This window comes from Scleropages formosus, chromosome 1, assembly GCF_900964775.1.
Source record: "Scleropages formosus chromosome 1, fSclFor1.1, whole genome shotgun sequence".
Lineage (NCBI taxonomy): Eukaryota > Metazoa > Chordata > Actinopteri > Osteoglossiformes > Osteoglossidae > Scleropages > Scleropages formosus.
The window spans coordinates 7554374-7573453 of record NC_041806.1 but is presented as its reverse complement, the minus strand read 5'-3'; the positions used below and the strand labels follow the sequence as shown (position 1 = coordinate 7573453).

General features: G+C 37.7%; 1 protein-coding gene across 7 annotated transcripts; it reads right to left on the bottom strand.

Annotated features, from left to right (window-relative positions):
- Positions 1 to 282: 282 nt before the first annotated feature.
- pabpc1l (poly(A) binding protein, cytoplasmic 1-like) lies at positions 283 to 18770 on the bottom strand. Of its 7 annotated transcripts, XR_001965849.2 has the most exons (19): positions 17750 to 17785; positions 16210 to 16311; positions 13349 to 13547; positions 11797 to 11990; positions 11530 to 11645; positions 9916 to 10055; positions 8230 to 8324; positions 7889 to 8026; positions 7099 to 7194; positions 5145 to 5411; positions 4320 to 4376; positions 3950 to 4037; positions 3707 to 3826; positions 3177 to 3319; positions 2699 to 2792; positions 2390 to 2520; positions 2230 to 2312; positions 976 to 1051; positions 283 to 768 (listed from the first exon to the last, which is right to left on the bottom strand). XR_001965849.2 is itself a non-coding variant. In XM_018745662.2 (18 exons), exons 2-17 carry the CDS (start codon positions 16264 to 16266, stop codon positions 2250 to 2252), a joined length of 1998 nt encoding a protein of 665 aa, XP_018601178.1. In that variant the 5' UTR covers positions 16267 to 16311; positions 17750 to 17784; the 3' UTR covers positions 283 to 768; positions 2230 to 2249. The 7 variants fall into 7 exon arrangements, 5 of the variants coding, with proteins under 5 accessions (XP_018601178.1, XP_018601177.1, XP_018601180.1 ...); XM_018745662.2 differs by lacking the exon at positions 976 to 1051 and having other exon boundaries at positions 17750 to 17784; XM_018745661.2 differs by lacking the exon at positions 283 to 768 and having other exon boundaries at positions 891 to 1051.
- Between the last annotated feature and the right edge of the window lie 310 nt (positions 18771 to 19080).

Here is a 19080-nt window from a genome sequence, read left to right as displayed (position 1 = left end):
TTGCGACGGACTGGCGTCCCGTCCTGGGTGTGTCCCCTCCCCCTCTGGCCTTACGTGTTACCGGGTAGGCTCCGGTTCCCCGTGACCCCGTATGGGACAAGCGGTTCTGAAAATGTGTATGTATGTATCTCTGAAAGCTTTACACAAATTCATAACTTGAAAAATATGGTACTTGATATATTTAAAGATGGATTATAGAAACAATGACCAAACAGGTTTAATAAATTTCCATTGTCCCAATAGCATTCAAAACTGACTACAGCAATGAGGGTCTCATGCAACAAGGTAACTGTAGTACCTTTTATTTGTGAGGGGGAGACATGTGGAAATCAATGAACTGAAACAACACTGCTCGAACATAACCCTGTACAAAAAAAAGTACTGTAAATGTGAACACAATGAATTCTGAATATTGTTGGATTCATTTATATATGATGAAAAGATATAATAATCAGCAAAAACTAATATACACAAAATGAGCCAGAAAGGTCAAATATGAATCCACTATTACACAACAACCCAGCAAAACAAAAACACCAAGACCCATTTAAGGTTTTTAATGCACAAATTCCATTCCCTAACTTTAAACAAAAGCAAACAACGTTTTGTAAACAGCATGCTGGGTTTTGGCATTAATTTTTCCAAGCCTTTTACGCTATTTACAAATGAAAGCTGGCAATGCACTGTTTACAACTAATTTTCGCATGTTCTCATTTTCCTCCTTCTCAATATAAACCTTACTCAGGATAGCTTCGTCGCTGAAATTTCCTGCAAAACATTATAATATCAAATCCATCTAGCGCAAGCATTACAGTAATTAAAACCAGTGTCATCTTTAATTTCCTTAATTAAAACAATACAAAATATTCAGTGTCAGAAATTACTCACGGTTTTTTTTAACAGCTGTTGGACTCAATTTATAACATTCATTTTGAAGTCTTGTGCGCCTTTACATTTGAAATTAAGATTCATTACCTGCTTCACAAGTGCTAGCAGTGAATGTGCTCTCAGTTGCCTGCTTCACTGAACTGGCTGCGCACCCCTCTAATCCCTGAACATGCCGAGTATATGAATTCTGAATGTTTAGTAATGCAGTGGGCTACAAACAAGTTTACATTTACACTGTCAGCTATAAAACACTTGTTCCTTAATTAAACACTTGTAATGACTTTCTTCAAGACAAACATTTGAGTCAATTTTCAGCTGCATTTTCTTCACTTTCATTGACTGAAGTTTGTTGCTGAGCAAAAATTAACTTTATTTACATATACAGACATCAGTTTAAAGCTAAATGCACAGAGAATAGAAACAAGAGTGTTCAGGACTGCACAATATTTACAGCTGTTATCAGCTGCTCCAGAGGGCTAGAGATCAATATAAAGAATGTTGGATGTTTATGGAATGACAATCAGCACTGAAAAGGCGTATACATATTTATCATTTTAAATTGATACTTAACGTTAGTTTTAATGTATTTTACTAAAGCTAGATTGAAGATTTTTTACATGACATGTCAAATCAAGGGACATCTTTTTTTTTTATCTATTATTATGTAGATAAGAAGCTGAAAGGTAAGCTAAGGCTGGCAAACACTGGACGTTTCAGATTAACCTGTCAGCGGCATTAAAACGAGAGTCTGCAGGACCGAGTACTGATTTTGCTACCAGTTATAGTACCTTAGCATTTTTCGTGAACTAGGTTTTATTACATACAAAGCACTTTTTCAATTACCTACAGGAAATTAAGTTTCCAACAGCACATGCACAATGCAGATATTTCTGAAAGCACATTACACAAATACCACTGTATTGTGTAGGATTGTATGTGTTTTGTGAAATTAGTTCAGCAGTTTCTTCTCTAAAGCTTAAAAATCTTATCCAACCACAAATCATTAACTTATCATTAGTTTACAGTAAAAAAATAAATACATTTACTGGCAAATTTGGACTGCATATTAGACAAAGGAAATTTCTCAAAACAAAGTCTTGAGTTTTAAAAGTGTTTTTGTCAAGTTACAGTTTAACCATTTCATCATCTTGAAGCATAAAAGATGGTTATTTATCTACAAGTTATTTAAATGAGTTTAATAGCCTCCATCGAGTCACCATTCTTAATTTATGAATTCTGGGCGAGTAGGATTCGTGTTTTGGTATGTGTAAGTAACTAAGCATTTAAGTCCTCATGATGTGCAACATATTACTATTTGAATTTATATGAAAAGAAACTCACCTAAAGGGAAATTCTTGAAGTTACTTCTTTGGGGGGATTTCCTTTGCCTGGTGAGCCTGAAGCACAGCAACTGCCTCCTCCACCTTATAAGGAACCCAGGGCTAAGAAAGCTGTTATTTAAATACATGTGCAAACACCAAGAGCTATAGGTGTTAAATACCTTTGACTGGAGTGACTCCGGAGACTCCAACATGTGCAGCAACTCAGAGTTGTCAATCTCCAGTAACATGCCTGTGATTTTGCCTGCCAAAGTGGGCTGCAGAGTCTGGATCAGCGGGTACAGCCGCTCACCTACAACCAGGTCCCACACCAAACATTGAGCAACACAAATAAAAATTAGAAACAAAAAGCAAATTGCAGCCTCACTGAAAATTGATTTTACAAGCAACAGGTAACTATTGGGAAATAGACACCTGAACCCTCTACATACTATTCAGAAAAAACACAAAGCAAGTTCTCCCATACATACCCAGTAGCTGCTTCTGCTCCATTAAAGGTGCAGCTGCCAGCATGGAGGCAGTGAGGGGCTCCTGTCCACGCACATGAACAGCAGGCTCCATCACCTGCAAGCAAATGTAGCCACTGCAATGTGAATTCTGACATTTTTGTGCATCTCCCTCCTCTCTTCTGGCCATGCACAACCACATGTTCTTGTCCTCTCCTACACACCGTTTCATTTTCTTCACTTTGAAGTTAAGAAAATGTAAAACATTCACATTTATTCATTTGGCAATGATCAGGTATTTAGTTATTGACCCATTTATACAGCTGGGTGATTTTACTGGAGCAATTCAGGGTAAGTACCTTACTCAAGGGTACTACAGCTGGAGGTGAGACTTGAACCTGCCACCTTTGTGCCCAAAGGCTCTAAACGCTATGCTACCTGCTGTCCACAAACATCACAGCTTACTCATTACAACAAAGGTTATAGGAACAGTAATACCTACTGGATGAACAGCTGCCTGGGCTGCCATGGGGACAACTTGTTGCACATTCCGGACTCCCAGAGAATACTTGTATTGGTTCACACCCCGAACCACCGTAGCACAAAGAGGGGCACGGCCACCGGCTGTCTGTGTGCCGATGTTTGCTGGAGAGGAGTCAACATTAATGCAAAGACAAAGATGTTACACATATCAAAACAGGAAGGGTTGTCCTTCAATATTTATTCTGCATATTTCACATTCCTAAATTCAGTACCTTGTCACAACCCCTCACTCTCACTGTAGGGAAACTATCAAAAATGATTCTCACTCTATTAGTGAGGCTGTTACCCAGTGTTTTGGCGTGTGTGCACTTCTCTGTTGTCATGGACATGCATTTCCAAAATATATTACACATATTTGGGCTAGGACAAAAAGTACAAATACTTAAATAGTACAATAACAGTAATTACAAACTGTACATGGTTACAGGATTCCAAAAATAACTTCCAAAAATGTGACTGGAAAAGCCATTAAACACCCAGACATCTCACCCATTCTCTGTGTGTTGGTAATGCCTCGTGGGGCCTGGGTGGAGGCCTGCTTCATCGTGCTAATGGGGGTTGAAGCTCTGCGTGTGGGAGCAGCCCTGACAAACTGAGCTGAATACTGAGCTGACAGGAGGGAGAATAGGACATTGAAACAGATCATTAAGATGGAACATTAGTTTGTTGAAAGGAGATTTGTAGAAAAGTTATGTGGCAGAATCATCCTCACCCCTTACAACTAAAACTCACCCTGCGGCCTAGGGCCCTGAGCAGTCCAGCGAGGAGCTGTGCGAATTGGGCTAACAGCACTGGGGGCGTAGAAAGAGCGATTCTGAGGCTGGGGAGTCAGAAAGCATTACTGCAAACGGCTGCATATAACCCAATCTTAATTAGTTTGCAATTACTGACAGCATGAAAAAGTGTTGATATTGAAAACTGCAGAACTACAAAAAGGCATGAAATGTTAGATGTATACATTATATGAAATGTAAACACAGAACATGGCCCTGTCGTAAATGCATAAAGCATGATTCAACACACGAGAAATTCAGTCATTTCAAAATAGACTTAATGTTGCTTCAAGTTAATAAAAGCCCCTTAACAGACTGAAGTTTCTTACATGGTATGCCCTGACTTCACCGGGGGCTTCCAAATTGAGGGAATACTGAGACCTGTACTGGATAAAAAGTTAAAATGTCTTACAGCAAACTAACTTGTACATAAATAAAGGGGCGTGTTAAAGCTTTCTGATTGTGACAGTGAATACACTTATACAGTTCATGTCTGAATGGCTTTTGTAAGTTTAGGTCCAAGTACGTGTACTCCTGTCAGTGCTAATCTAGATAAACCCTTGTTTTTCCACATTCCATATTTACAAAGCAGCTATGTTTTTGTATTAATTGGAACAGTTCAACAAACTAATATCAATTCAAGCATAAAAAAAATCCAGTGTTCTGAGCATGAAAATTTCCTTTGTGAAAGGTAAAGCTCAAAGGGCTAAAAATCAATCCTGCAAAAATGTAATCATTTCAAGCATTACCTCTTCCAAACAAGCAAGCAAAATTCTAAGAACTGTGGTGATGAAAAATCTGAATTTTACAGATTACTTGTCTCATGACCAACATCTATTAGAACTGCAGAGTTGAACTCTAGTTCATATTTACAAAGTGACTCCTCACAATCCAAATCCTCCAAAAATTCCATACAATGTTTAGAAATAAATGCATCTGCTGTGATGAGCATTTCCACCTTTTTTAAAAAAAACTGAACCTTAAGTATCTGCAACTTCCCTGAAGACCTACCCACAAAAGTTTCAGAAATTAGCAGAGGTGAAACTTTTATACCACTAGACAGAGGTTACAGTTGAAAATGAACATGAAGCAGTATGTATAACACAGTGGACTAAAATTACAGCACCAACATGTTAGTCCTCCACATAACATACCTGAGGCATGGCAGATATGTAGTATCCTGAAGACTGCTGGTAGGAGCCAATGACTGGACCAGGCAAAGCTCTGACACTGGCCAGCCGCTGCATGTACTGGTTAGTGAGGATGGCTTTACGCTCCTCTTTTCTTTGGGCCAGAGCTACATAGAGAGGCTTTGTGCTAACAATGCGGCCATTCATCTCAGTCACAGCTTTTGTGGCCTCCTCTGGGGAGGAGAAGCATACAAAACCAAAACCTTTGCTGTGGCCCCCATCCATCATCACCTGCAAAAGGAAACATATTTAGAGATCTACTACAAAAAAAAGACAATGGTTCATTTACTACTGCTTTAAAACATGAATCACTGGTAAGCCTATTGAAGAGAAATTCAAGACATACTGGCAAAGAATTTAAAGCAAAAGATCCAACTTTGGTTGCAATAAATACAAGTATTAGTGGTACAAGTTTTTAATTAAAAACATGGTCCACATTCTTTGAGGAGGGGAGAGAAATCAAAGTTTTCACAACCTTCTTGACAGCTGAAGGGTTCAGTAGTTCTAACTGACAGAGGAAGATCATTCCACAACATCTGTATCAGAACCAAAAAAAAAAAAAAAAAAAACTCATTTTGACTGTAGACCTCTTGACCTTCACCAAGAAGGTAGTGGTGAACGAGCATAGCAGTCTCGTTGGGGCATAGTGAGTAATCAGGCCTTGTAGATATCGGGGAGTACATCTTTTGACTGTTTTCTAGGCCAGAACCAGTTTATTATCAGGAGTAACAGAAGTGACTCCACAAAAGTTACATTAGAGATACTGCATGCTCTGAGAAGCAAGAGAAAATATTTGTGACTTTGCTACACTGTTATAATGACTTGAATTAAATTCAAACCATTGTTTCAAGACTCACCATCTGAATGTTTCAAAAACCTCAAATTTCAAACATTTGCATACAGCTACATATTGTATGTGAAGAATTAAGATTTGTTAGTGTAGTTGCATTTTAAAAAGCTTTCTTCCATTTGTCACAGATAGTGTCATAAAAATGTACCACCACCATTTCAGTTTTTTTGCAGCTTTAAAAAAAATCATTTGTCAGTTCTAGTAGCATATGAATGGTGTCTAAGAACGAAAAAAGTATAGTTTTTACATTATTTCTTTAGTACAGAAGATGTGCAATCATAGGTGTGAAAAAGGTAATTTACTCTGAAGGAGCAATAACTGGCTATCACCTCTAGCAGCAAAGGTTCCAATTAAACACTTCCTGTTGCTGCAAATGTTTGCACTGCAAGACCTGGAGGAATACAAATGTTCTGTACTCTTGTCATTAGATATAACAATATAAAGTCTTTATAGCAATATAAAGATGTGGATTCAGCTGAAGACAAACCATGAAGTGGTTTCAATTAATGCAAAATTTCAAGCACCTGGACTCCTGATAGCGTAATAATGCAGTTTGCTATACTCACTAAATGTGATGTCTTCCAATGAATGCTTACAATAAATGACAATCAAGGACAATCAATGGCCGCTTAAAAGGCTGAAGCATGGAACATAACTGTGGTACACAGGAAAACAGCTGTACTCTTTGTGCATTGTATATTTTTAATAAATAAGCAATGCACATGTGTGCATTTTACCTATGCAGAGGCAAACATTTGAGCACAGCTATTATGGTGTGCATTACTGAACAAGGTCCCAAAAGTGGTACTTGTAAAACTGCACTATGACTGTATATGTTAGCCAGGCAATGACTGTACACAACTAACTTCAGTGGTTTTAAACCATGCCATTAAATCAATAAGTAGTTAAGACTAATTTAAAGAAATTCAAATACAAACCAGGATACACCTTGGGGTACAAGAATGAAAACTGAAAACCAGCCTCCTAAAAATAAATGTGTGCAACTACACATAAACTAAACTTGAGACATTAAGTTTTAAGACTTCCTTTTGACAGAGGACAACTTACTTTGGCGCTAGTAATGGTGCCATATGGCGCAAACTCTTTCCTCAGCTTCTCATCATCTATGCCATCATCTAGGTTCTTGACGTACAAATTGACTCCCTAAGAGAGGGAGTAAAGTGATTTTGCAAGAAAAAATGGTTGCACTCAAGCTGTTAGCCAATGCCCTAAAAAAAAGTGAATCACTTAAGATAATAACTATAATACTGTCAAAACAAATGTTTAAAAACTACTCTAACATTTACTCATTTAGCAGACGCTTTTGTCCAAAACGACATACATCTCAGCAAAAATCCAATTTATGCATTAAATTAAAAGTAAACAGTGAATGTCATTTATAAGTCATAAAACAGGAGGCATCAAGAATAAATAAAAAGTGAATAATTAGCCACCAACTGTTAAATTATTGCAAATATAAATGCATGAACTGGAAATGCAAGGTCAAATTAACATCTAGTCATCAGTTCTGACAATATGCAATTACTTTAATAATTAGTGAACGAAAATTAACACAAACTACATAGATTCCTTTGTAATTGTCATTTGCTGATGTTTCAGTGTTACAAATCGTGTATTAAATGGAAGTTAAACACCCAGTAAATATTACAGAGCATTTAGGGAACAGTTCATTTTTGCCACATAACACTGGGTACAAGCTTAATCCAGCTCTAATGTCTATAATTTTCAAGATAGGCTCTGTTACAGAAGTGATTTACCCAATATCACGGTTATTTCCCCACATTTCCACTGCACTTTAATTTCTAATTCCAAGTCTGAAGTTCATCTAAACTCCTACCTGGTAGCGATGAAGTCGCTCCTGTTTTATCTGTTCAAATTTACGCTTCAGTTCTCCCTGTCGCTCCAGTTTCTTCTGAGCACGCCCTACATACATAGTTCTTCCATTCAGCTCTTTCCCATTCATCTCCTCTACTGCCTGAAGTATAGAAAAGCTTTAAATGCCAGCATAATCAGTTGCAACCTTAACTAAATAAGCACATAGTGTACTTTTCAAAAGAAAAGTATCTGATCAATTTCCTCTCAAAACAACTTTTAGAAAATTCTGCTAATTTTTAATATTGACATACAAAAGAAGTCAAATATTAGAAAAATAATGAAACACTTCCCTCCTGTCCTTACCTTTTGGGCATCCTCATGTTTCTCGAAGTTCACAAACCCAAATCCACGAGACCGGCCCTGCTCGTCCATCATCACCCGCACACTGAGGGTTCTGCCTGTACATATTGCCATAACGTTGCTCAGCATTTTTGTTTTTTGCCAATGGAATTGAACCCACAGTCTTGCACCATCCAGTTTCACATACTGCTTTAGGTAAACATTTTAGTACAGCAAACTTACCAAGCCAAATAAAAGTATTTAGAAGTAGCAAATGGATCCCCAGTATAAAAATCTGACTAAGGAGTTACACTGCTCATTCATAACTCAGTTATAAGGACACCATTCCAAATTATACCGATTTTACAATTCAGCAGTCCATCTGGGTTTACCCTAAACACCCACTAAACCACCCACTTAGATGGGTAACTGCAGTGCGTGAACAAAAGCAGCAGTGCATGTAGACTGGTAAGGGATACCATTTGAATTCATTCACCTGAAATGCAAGATTTTGTTCCTGCTTGTGCATTGTTATTTTCGGGTTTCATACACACTTGGACATCAATACAACAGGCACCAGAAGTCTGCTCATAACTAAAATCATTCAAGTGCAACCACTACATCACTATTAATAAAAGCTTAATATGGCTTGATTTACTCAAGGGTTTACTCAAAGTTTTTTTTTTTTTTTTAATAACAAATGTCACACTTAAGTCACTGACTTTTAAAGTCAACCAAATGTAGAATACTGGGTCTCAGTGTTCCTCTATCTTGGAAACATAGGATGTGCATGATAGGGAACACTGAATGGAACAGTCTGTTGCAGGGCTCCCCCCTGCACAATGTGCCTCTAACCTGAGGCAAAATTAAAGCTGATTTTACAACAGAGTGGCATAGCAGTTTAACAGATGACTGGACAATATATTACATATTTGGCATTAAATAATGATAACCTGTATCACTTCTGACTAGACAACACATCTAACAAGGATGCGACTGATCCACCACACAAGTGTATTGGCTTATGGGCACTTTCAGTTTAATCAGAAGTGTTTAATAGACATGTGTCAATTTATTTACTGTGTACTTGCCATACAAGTCTTGACTGTAGTTCATTTTATCCACTTCTAACAACATTTAAAGTAGTAAATATTACCCTGAAAAACAGACGAGTCTTTTCCATGATGTTCCCTACCTCACAGCACACGCTTTGTTATGAATAAATTAAGGGACATCTGTTCTGAAACTTAATCGACAGACAGACAGACAGACAGACACTTCCAAATCACGAGATACAAGTGATGTAAATTTAACTAGAAAACAAATTGTTAAATGCAATGCAAGTTGCAATGATTGCAACCATCCTGCAACACTGGTTTTGCATTAAACAGATGTACTTCTTTCCATATTCATCCAACTTGTTGCTAATGTGTAATACTGCTCCAGATTCCATTCCTAGTTTAAACAACATAGAAACCTTGTACAGTTACTGGAATAATGTCTCTGTTCACAAACCTCAAACTGACAAGTACTTTAATACTGTACACTTATTTCACTAGCTGTATAACATTTGTTCTGATTTACAAATAGAAAATCTTTTGCAATTGAAATGACTAAATTATCTGATTTTGTAAATTAAGTCCAACAAGCAGTTCATTAATATACCAATAATCCAGTTTCTGTTCTCACCATTTTCCAGCAGATTCTTACCGTACTGTGAAAATATATCCTTTAACTTCCCATCATCAAGGTCGTCACCAAAGTTCTTAACGTAGACATTTGTAAACTCCATAGCCTTTGCCCCAAACTCTGCCTCTCTCTCCTTCCGGGATTTGAAGTGGCCAACAAAACTGCAAGTCAAAGCCAATGCCAGAAGCAAGCAATTTTACTAAGTTTTTCTGTGGGATGACTTAAGTGAACTTAAATTTACACTATTCTTTTAAAGATGGCATTTTTTGCCAAAACAACTATTTGCATACCTTGTCCAAGAGTGCAAAGTAAGGTGTACAAGCAACCTTGTCATGAATTCTAATTGATTATTTTGGGCAGTTTACACTAGTATTCCCACCACTAACTGGAAGGATGCTTAAATGTGCTGTCAGGTCTTGGTACTGCCTTTTACTGATAACATAACTTCCTTTAGCTTACTCCTCCACCTGCTGGAAGCAGAGTGTATTTCCAGGTTAGTTAATTTAAGAGTACTGACTAAACTTCAAAGTATTTAAAACTGGGCAGTTATCAAATTAGTCTATACACAGGAGACTTGAGTAGACAGCAACTGAAAAAAATATTCTTTGGGGGGGGCTATACATTAAAGGCAGAAATGTATAAATATACACACAAACATTTACAAAACATGCATTCAGTAGATGGAGGCATGTATACCCATCACAGCAATTCAAAACAAACCAAAAACATTGTGTGTGTTTGCAAACTCATAACAAGGACCCAGCGTATGTATTTTTCAATTGTCTGAATATTATTTCCATACAAGAAATAAAGCAAACAAAGTAGCCAGATGCATTTGCAACAATTTAACCTATAAGAATTCCCAATAAACTGACATTGCTTCAAGATAAAATGCTGTACCCTGGGGACTATGTTTCTGGAATAGGCTCTTGACCACTATAACCCTGAACAGGGCAAGTGGTTAATAAAAATGAGAGTCTTGAAGCTGTAATGAGGTTCTTTATCTGAGGCCTTAACAGAAACTAACCTTTGAATAAGCTGAGCAGCATCTGTATTAAGCTTTTGCTGATTGTTCCTAAGTCACTTTTGCCACTGTCACAAAGTAAGGTACCAATTTCCCGTCCCAATTGCGTTTGTTGAACACAGCTGACAGTGCAATCCAACACTATATTGCCAGTATTTAAACATAAAAAAGATGAACAGGTTCTAAGCAATAAAAAAAAAAAAAAAAAATTAACTGCACTGACCTAAGTGTGGGCAGAAATTTTTCCCAGGAAACATGTTTTGCCTGATCCCACCTGTCTACCTGCCTCTAATCTGCGCAAAAACAAAACATTAACTGCAACTTTTGTAGCATACAGTAGCTTTACAATGGACAGGCCACTGTAAAATTATTTAAACAAAAAAAATGCACAGCAGATCTCATTCCCCAAGAGTGCTACCATAATCATTTGCAACTGCCAAAACAATTCCGAAAAGGCTGAACAGGAAACATGGAAGTCAGCCAACACTACAATTAACTCCTCCTGAAATAAACTGGGGAAAAAGGCTCAAACAGATTGAAACTGTCAAGCGATTTCCCTCAAAAACTTTAATCAATTTTTGTTCAAAGGGCTTTCTTATAGTCATACGTACACTTTCCGATCATTAAGCAGCATTCCATTCATGGTTTCAATCGCACGGTTGGCAGCTTCTTGGGTCTCAAAGTGAACAAACCCATATCCTTTGGAGCCATTCTCATCACACACTACCTGGGGGGGGGAATCAAATGCAATAATTTAAGTTAACAGATTTTTGTTTTGACAACTGCCAGACCAAAGAGTTTGGATGAAGTCTGAGAACAAGTTTTAAGAGGATTGTGACGTACATTCACTCTCCCCAATACAAACTAAAAACAAATACCTTGCAAGAGAGTATGTTTCCAAACGCGGAGAAGGTGTCGTATAAAGCTTTGTTGTCAATGGACTCGTCCATGTTTTTAATAAAAATGTTTCCCACTCCAGATTTCCTAAGTCCAGGATCGCGCTGTGACCACATTATCCTGATAGGTCGACCTTTTATGACCTCATAGTTCATTGTGTCCAAAGCACACTCAGCTGGGGAAGAAAGGCTAGGTGACAACTTATCATACAGCCTTAATCATAGCACTAAAATGCATGTATACAGTTGATCCTCCCACATAGCAGGGGTTAGGGGCTCAGGTCCCCTGCAATGTGGAAAAACTACAGAAAATTTTCAACCCCCTTAGGTGAGCAAAGTATACCAAGCACTTCCATCTGGGGGGGGCACTGTGAACCTTAAGAAAATTGAGACTTGACTACTTTTAGGATGTTTTTAAGGCTATCTGGTCATATATTAAGGTGAGCGTTAAGTAAAAATGAGAAAAATTCACAAACGTTAATTTTCACATTAAACCTTTTTTCTTAAAGCAAACTAGCTTTCGCTGCCCTGAAATTAGATATGTGTACACTTTTCCTTCTCTCTTATGATGGAATCTACAGGAATGTCCTTTATAGCAATCCTATGCCCACAAAAATGTTGCAGTATCTGCACGAGAGAGATAGCGATCTCGTGGTTTATGCACGTTTTGCAGTTGTTGGTGTAGCTGCAGCAATGGCTGCACACATTTCCTTTTGTTTATTTTTTGATCCACCAGATAGCTGACTAACTCAAGTACAAGTCTTGCACTATATATGTAGTCTGTGTCACCAACTGTTTTATGTAGCACCATTATCTTGGAGGAACGTCATTTTGTTTCACTGCGTACTGTTGTACATGGCTGAAATGACAAAGCCTCTCTTGACTCGGACTCCATAATGGCAGCCAGCAGCTCACATGCCCAAACAAAGTTTATCCAATAATTCAACCTTCTGGTCTAAGTTCATCACTTTTCTCAGTCTCTTAGAATCACTTTCTGAAAGCCATGATTACATAAGGTATAACACAAAAAGTTTGCAAGATAAACGTGGGACACAAGATCACTATGCAGGAGGAGATGTTGTACACACATCACAGACCATTTTAGCATTCCAAAGCACAGATATCCTTTTCTTTTTTTGCAAAGTAACTTTTTACAAAAAATTGTGTATATTTACAGTATTAAGATAAAATGCATAAATGACTTACTAAACTTTTTACATTTACTTTGTTGCGCGTGTTGTCTACAGTGCTACACTGTTTCCCGCACAAGGCTGCAAAGCTCCCCAAAAAATTCCCCATTTAAAAGTTTGTTGCCAACTCACAAAAAACTGAAGCCGCAATGTGGGAGGGTCAGCTGTGTTAAATACACTACTACAGTCATATTACACCTCATTAGAAAGCTGTTGGAAAAAATATCAGCCTCAAAATGTTAAACGAGATTCTACACATTTCTTATATGCAGAACCAAAATTTACTAGAAAATAAAAAAAAATACTGACAATATTAAGGAATGTTGAACCAACAGCAAAATTACCATCAGCAGGTTGCTGAAAGTTAATGTAGGCATAGCCAAGGGACCGGCGTGTGATAACATCACGACACACCCGGATTGACATTATAGGCCCTGCAGGAGAGAACTTCTGATAGAGCATGGCCTCTGTGACATCAGGGTGGAGGTCCCCCACATACAGGGAAGCCAGGGGGTATGATGGGCCACTGCTGTTCATCTTGCACTATAAAACATAAAAATCCAGAAGTCAGACAGTTAACCGAGTGAAATTAAGCTGTCAGCAATACACCCTCCCCCCTTCTGTTATCATACCTCCAAAATCACCAAGTCACACTCAATAAAAGCTATGTAATACTGACATCTTTCCATTCACACATTAGGCACTGTAAAAACCTCAGAGTTATAATACGTAAAGTACTCTAACATTTAAACGCATCTTTACATTAATAACTGCTTGTACACCTCATAGTTGCTACTATTTGACTACTCCAACTTTAATGTGGTTTGAATTTAGTCATTTAAAATTTCTGTAAATAAAAATACCTATTCTAACCATTTTAAAGAACAGGGTATTAACTACACCACAGGAGATCAGAACAAGGCAATAGAACAGTGAGGTTGGATCCAAACAGTCAACCTTTAGGTTACAAGTTATTATCCTTAACTGCAACACCAGCAATTTCACCATAACAAAACACAGAAAGTACCACTAACAAAAACTTTTACATGTAAAAAAAGGTCAGCAAGCTAAAATTCTCCAAATCCAAAGACAGGTAGAACCCTATAGAGAAAGTCACATTCTCTGAAGTTGCCTAGTTGTATAGCTTGACTGAGTAAAGCAAATTAGACCACTTCAAATACAGACCTGAACAGAACCTATATAATAATGTGACTGGAGCTCACTAAATGTTGTCTAATTTAGTAACATTCCACTGCTAACACTGACAACATTCTGATTAGAAAGAGAAGAGCTGGTTACCTAGTTAGTCAGTAGGCAGGAACCTACTGTTGAACTTCAGTCTCTTTAAAAAAAAAAAAGGTGCATGTACGATGTCATCCATTGTTAGACAAGGATGACAATTCCTTGTGCAAAGTAGGGCTGTCAGAATTACTCAATTTCGAGTACCCGGTTTAAAAGAGTACAATTTACCGTGTCGAGTACTCGGCAAAATGGCGGAAAGGCGGCGGTGCACAGACGAGGGTCCGTGCAAAAAACGTCAACGGTGTGGGAACATTTCACGTTAGAAGAAAAGAACAACATAGTTGTCCGCAGTCTGTGCAAAAACCAACTTAAATACAACAGCACATCTGCAATGCTACAGCACCTGAAAAGGCGACATCAGGCGTAACAGATAGATGCTCCGCCAGCACGGTAAGTTCACTACTAGCTTTAATCATTTTGAATACTCTTCATTTGCACGCCGTTTTAAACAAGACAGAACATGATATATGTATGATATATTTGCATTATAAAGAGTTTCACCACTTAAAACACCCATCAGAGAGCACAATTTAATGGAATGTAGATGATAAACTCTGACAAAATGTGAAGTTAAGGCGTGAATATATCCATGTTTCAAATGTTCACATTACTTTTCTCATCGCGATTTCATCCCACTTGGGTTAGTATGCTTGATGGTTACTAATCACACAAATCAAGGAATTATAACCCTTACAAAAATTAACCATGGCTTTATTTTCAATTTTGAAATGCAAAGCATGATATGTTATTGTTCACTTGATTCTATTTTTATTGTGAATAAAAAACAATTACTCAAGTACTTGCCAAAATTGTCTGATTACTTGATTACCAAAATAATTGATAGTGACAGCCCTAGTGTAAAGTGTAGGTGAATATATAGTCACTATAACTTTGGTTATGTACTGCCCAGCTTTAACATAAAAGGAAAAAAGCAGAGCCAGAGAATTTAGGAAAATGTGTTCACAATATTTAAAAAAAAAAAAAAAAAAAAAAAAAAGTTACACTCAACATTCAATACAAAAAAAAAAAAAAAAAAAAAAAAAAAAAAAAGACCAGAGAACTCAAAAATTGGCTTTAACATTATGAAAGGCAAAAATGAATCACAGCACTACTCCAAACACAGCCTTTATAGTAATTGGAAAATTCAGCAATTTAGTACTGTATTTAATAGTATAAAGAAACATAAGTTCTCATTTCAAGTAATATGCTCTAGACCACTTATTTTTTCCAAAGTTTAAGATGATTAATGTTTACAAGCTGTAATGCAATTTTTGTATCGCTCTAGGAGATGTACACCACTTTGGAAAAATGAATAAGTAAATGTTAAAGCAAAATATCACTCCTTACACTTAACCCTTTAGTTGTGCTCCAGTCAAACTTGACCCATTTACAACTTTTCTGTTGTATTCATAACTTCTTTCATGTGATTGCCAATTGCCTTCATGACAATCCACACTCAGTATCTAAACTCATAAAATGAATGACCACTGGTGTCATTTAACTTTACATGTTTTATTCACATATTCATCTGTGGAGACTGTCAGATCTGGCTAGTCATAGGAACTGAACTGATGAGACCAAGAAAGCACAAGTAGTATCAAATGCCAGATTCACAATTGATTATACAAAGGCTGGAGGTTACCGTAGAAAAATTACAACTATAAAAAGTTCACTGAATATTTCTTCCTCCAAGGAACTAAGTGTCAACAAGATGACCTACACAAAAACCACTGACATGTCTGGCACCAGATGTGTGCTGATAGAAAGGAAGGCAAGGTCTGCAGACAAGTCAACTATCAATTACCAGTGTCGCACTCATCGGGAGCTCTGACCTGACACTGGATGATTTACTGCCGATTCTGCCCTTTTACTTTGACAAAAAGTATCAGTCTGCTTCACTGACCTGCATGCAACTACAGTATGTGCTATCCCCACACAACACTGCCACAGCTTTGAGCATCTGGTCATTAAATAGCAGTCCTGACTCAACAGCAATCTTGGACAGCTGTTGAGAAAATGATCAAATGATGAGCTCTTCAAACACAATGGGCATGATGGAGAATGAATCCTTCCTCAGTGATATAGGTCCAATGGACTAGCTGGTTTGCCTGACTGGGCTGCTACAGAAGGAAGTCTAGCTTTATTTTCAGAGCAACGAAGAAATCCCTTGTAAGTGCATTTGGTTGTATAACACAAGTTTCTCAAACTTTATGAAAACTGCAGTCGTCAGCACTTTTGTGCTCCAGAGCAAGCACCAAACCAGCCTTCTATGACACAGGAACCAAAGCAAATCCAGCTATCGTCTCACTGAGGTACGACAGAGAGCTACAGGAACAGCATTAATTGTATTACACTAGATACTGAGCAACTTGTTAAACCATTTTTCCCTACAAAGTCCACTTAAAATGTATCACTTCGGGAATGAGAATCAAAAAGGGAGCAAAAACTTTTCTCCATTATCTTTCATTGACAACATACTGTATGCTTATTTTAATGGATGGATAATTACCCAAGATTCCATTTTCAGTGTGAAAACCATTAATGCACACATACAGCTAGAAAAGAATAAAAAGTTTCTCTAGTGTGCAACTGTATGTAATTTTGTTTTTTGGAAGCACCAGAAGAAATTCTCATTAATCCACCCTTCCATTATCAATAACTGTCTTTACAGTGCAGAGTTGAGGCACTTCAGAGGGTCTCCAGAAAGCACAAGGCATGAAACAGGGTTCACCCTGAACAGGATGCCTGGGCAGTCACTCACCTATTCACACACAAGACAACAGACTGCCAAATTCACCTGCCAGACTTACCTTTAGACTGTGGGCGGAAACCAGAGAACCCGGAGGAAACCCACACGACAACATAAAGTAACTCCACACACAGACAGACAGAGTCAGATTTAAACCTACGTCTACCCCGCTGTGCCACTAGAATGCTTTCATCAGTTAAAGTAGACTACACTCAACTTTTAACGATGAGAAAACGCATTATTTTTGTCTATTAAAGAAAAAAAAAAAAAAAAAAAAAAAAAAAAAAAAAAAACCTGAAATGAAAATTTAATTCCACACCACCCAGGAAAAGCTAACCTAGCGGCCACCGTAGATGATGAATTACAAATGACTAAAGAGCAGAATTAACATAGGGGGGGAAAAAAAAAATCTGCGACGGACAAAATCAAACATTTTAAATGTTTTTTCCACAGTTTAATTAAATAAACCGACTTCTAGACTAAGCAAAGAAAAAATGACGTGCGTCAAACACACCACGAACGAAATATTCAATTTCACAATTGCCCTACAAAAACTAAATTTATTTAAACTGCTTTTAAAAAAACACCGAAGACAGCGCAGAATAATAAACTAAAAACTGAAGTTTTTAAACAACAAAAGTTAGTTGTTTTGGGAGACCAACTGAAAAAGGGTTTTTCGAAGTCCGACACTCACCAGAACCGTTCATCAACAACTAGCTCACGCCCCGCTTTCCACGTACTATCGACGTTGGAAACTTTCTAGATGTTTCGCTGTTACAGGTATATTCCCCCCCCACGTGAAAATCCTGCCGCCCTTCGGCACCAGCGACCTCACCTCCTATGCGGTTCATTTATAAGGTTGTCAGACGAACTCTTAGTCCGCGCAGTAAAGTAGTCCTAATTTTTAATAAATAAATAAAATACACAAACACGTTTTGTTAATGTTCGTCTCAAAGAGTCATGTTGTATGCTAATTATATTGTCCACACTCAAGCATTGTTCTACAAAGTTGTCATCTTAATGTAACGTTGATTTTTTGCGTGTAATGATGGCGTTACAAAATATATAGGTGTATGTTTGTTTTTTTTATTAAAATCTATACTATAGGTTGAGCAGCGTCAGCACGGTTTATTGCCTCGTATAAAATAAAGCAGGTTACTAAGTAAAAAAACTGGTTGTCTCTGCGGGAAAACAACCATTTAATTTGACTGAGTGAAGCTACAGATCGTAGAAAATGGCTTCCGGTTTTGTGTCTATGATATTCTTTGTTGAGAGAAACAATACTCTATTTGTGATTTGTCCCCAAAATGTTGCTCTTGCCGTATAAATTTAAATTGGAACAGCAAGATTTTTTATTCATTTCACAGGAAAGCAGCAATCTTTAAACTGCACGTGACACCACATAGATACAGCACCTTCTTGAGAATATATAATTCCATAAGGAGTCCAGCACTGTCATTTACAGTACTCACAGCACCTGGGCTCTAAAGCCTTATTTATTTATTTTTTTTATTTATTATCTTTTGAGGTTCTGGTGTCCCTATAGCGCTAACTTTTTTTTTAGCTAAATTTATAGTGGTGGTGGCCCAAGGGCTGCATGAGGCCCTCCATTTTGGAAAATGCAACCTGTAAGAACATTTGTAAACTATTAGAAAATACTATACTTACCAGATGTCCTGGTAACACAGTGAGCCGTGCTGCCACCTCACGGCACCTGGGTGGCGCGACAGACCATGGGTTCGATTCCCACTCGGCGTGGGTTTCCTCTCAAAGCTGTTGAAGTAGATTGGGGCTTCTAAATTGCCCTTAATGTGCGAATGGTTGGGTAACTGTGTGGTACCATGCGATGGACTGGTGTCAGATCTCTCCAGGGTGTAACCCCCTCAACCTTGAGCTAAATGATTCTGGAATAGGCTCTGGTTCACTATGACCCTCCTCAGGACAAGCAGTTAGTTGTTGAAACTGGATGGATGAACTGTACTAATCACAAATGCTCTCAATTCTAGTGCTGAAGTGTGAATCAGA

Coding starts and splice junctions, on each gene's coding strand:
- pabpc1l (XM_018745661.2), bottom strand. CDS start 16,266: ATGCTCAAAGCTGTGGCAGTGTTGTGTGGGGATAGCACATACTGTAGT. Junction 3,827..3,949: donor TCAGGGCCCTAGGCCGCAGG/GTGAGTTTTAGT, acceptor CCCTCCTGTCAG/CTCAGTATTCAGCTCAGTTT. Junction 2,521..2,698: donor GGAGCAGAAGCAGCTACTGG/GTATGTATGGGA, acceptor ACCTGGTTGTAG/GTGAGCGGCTGTACCCGCTG.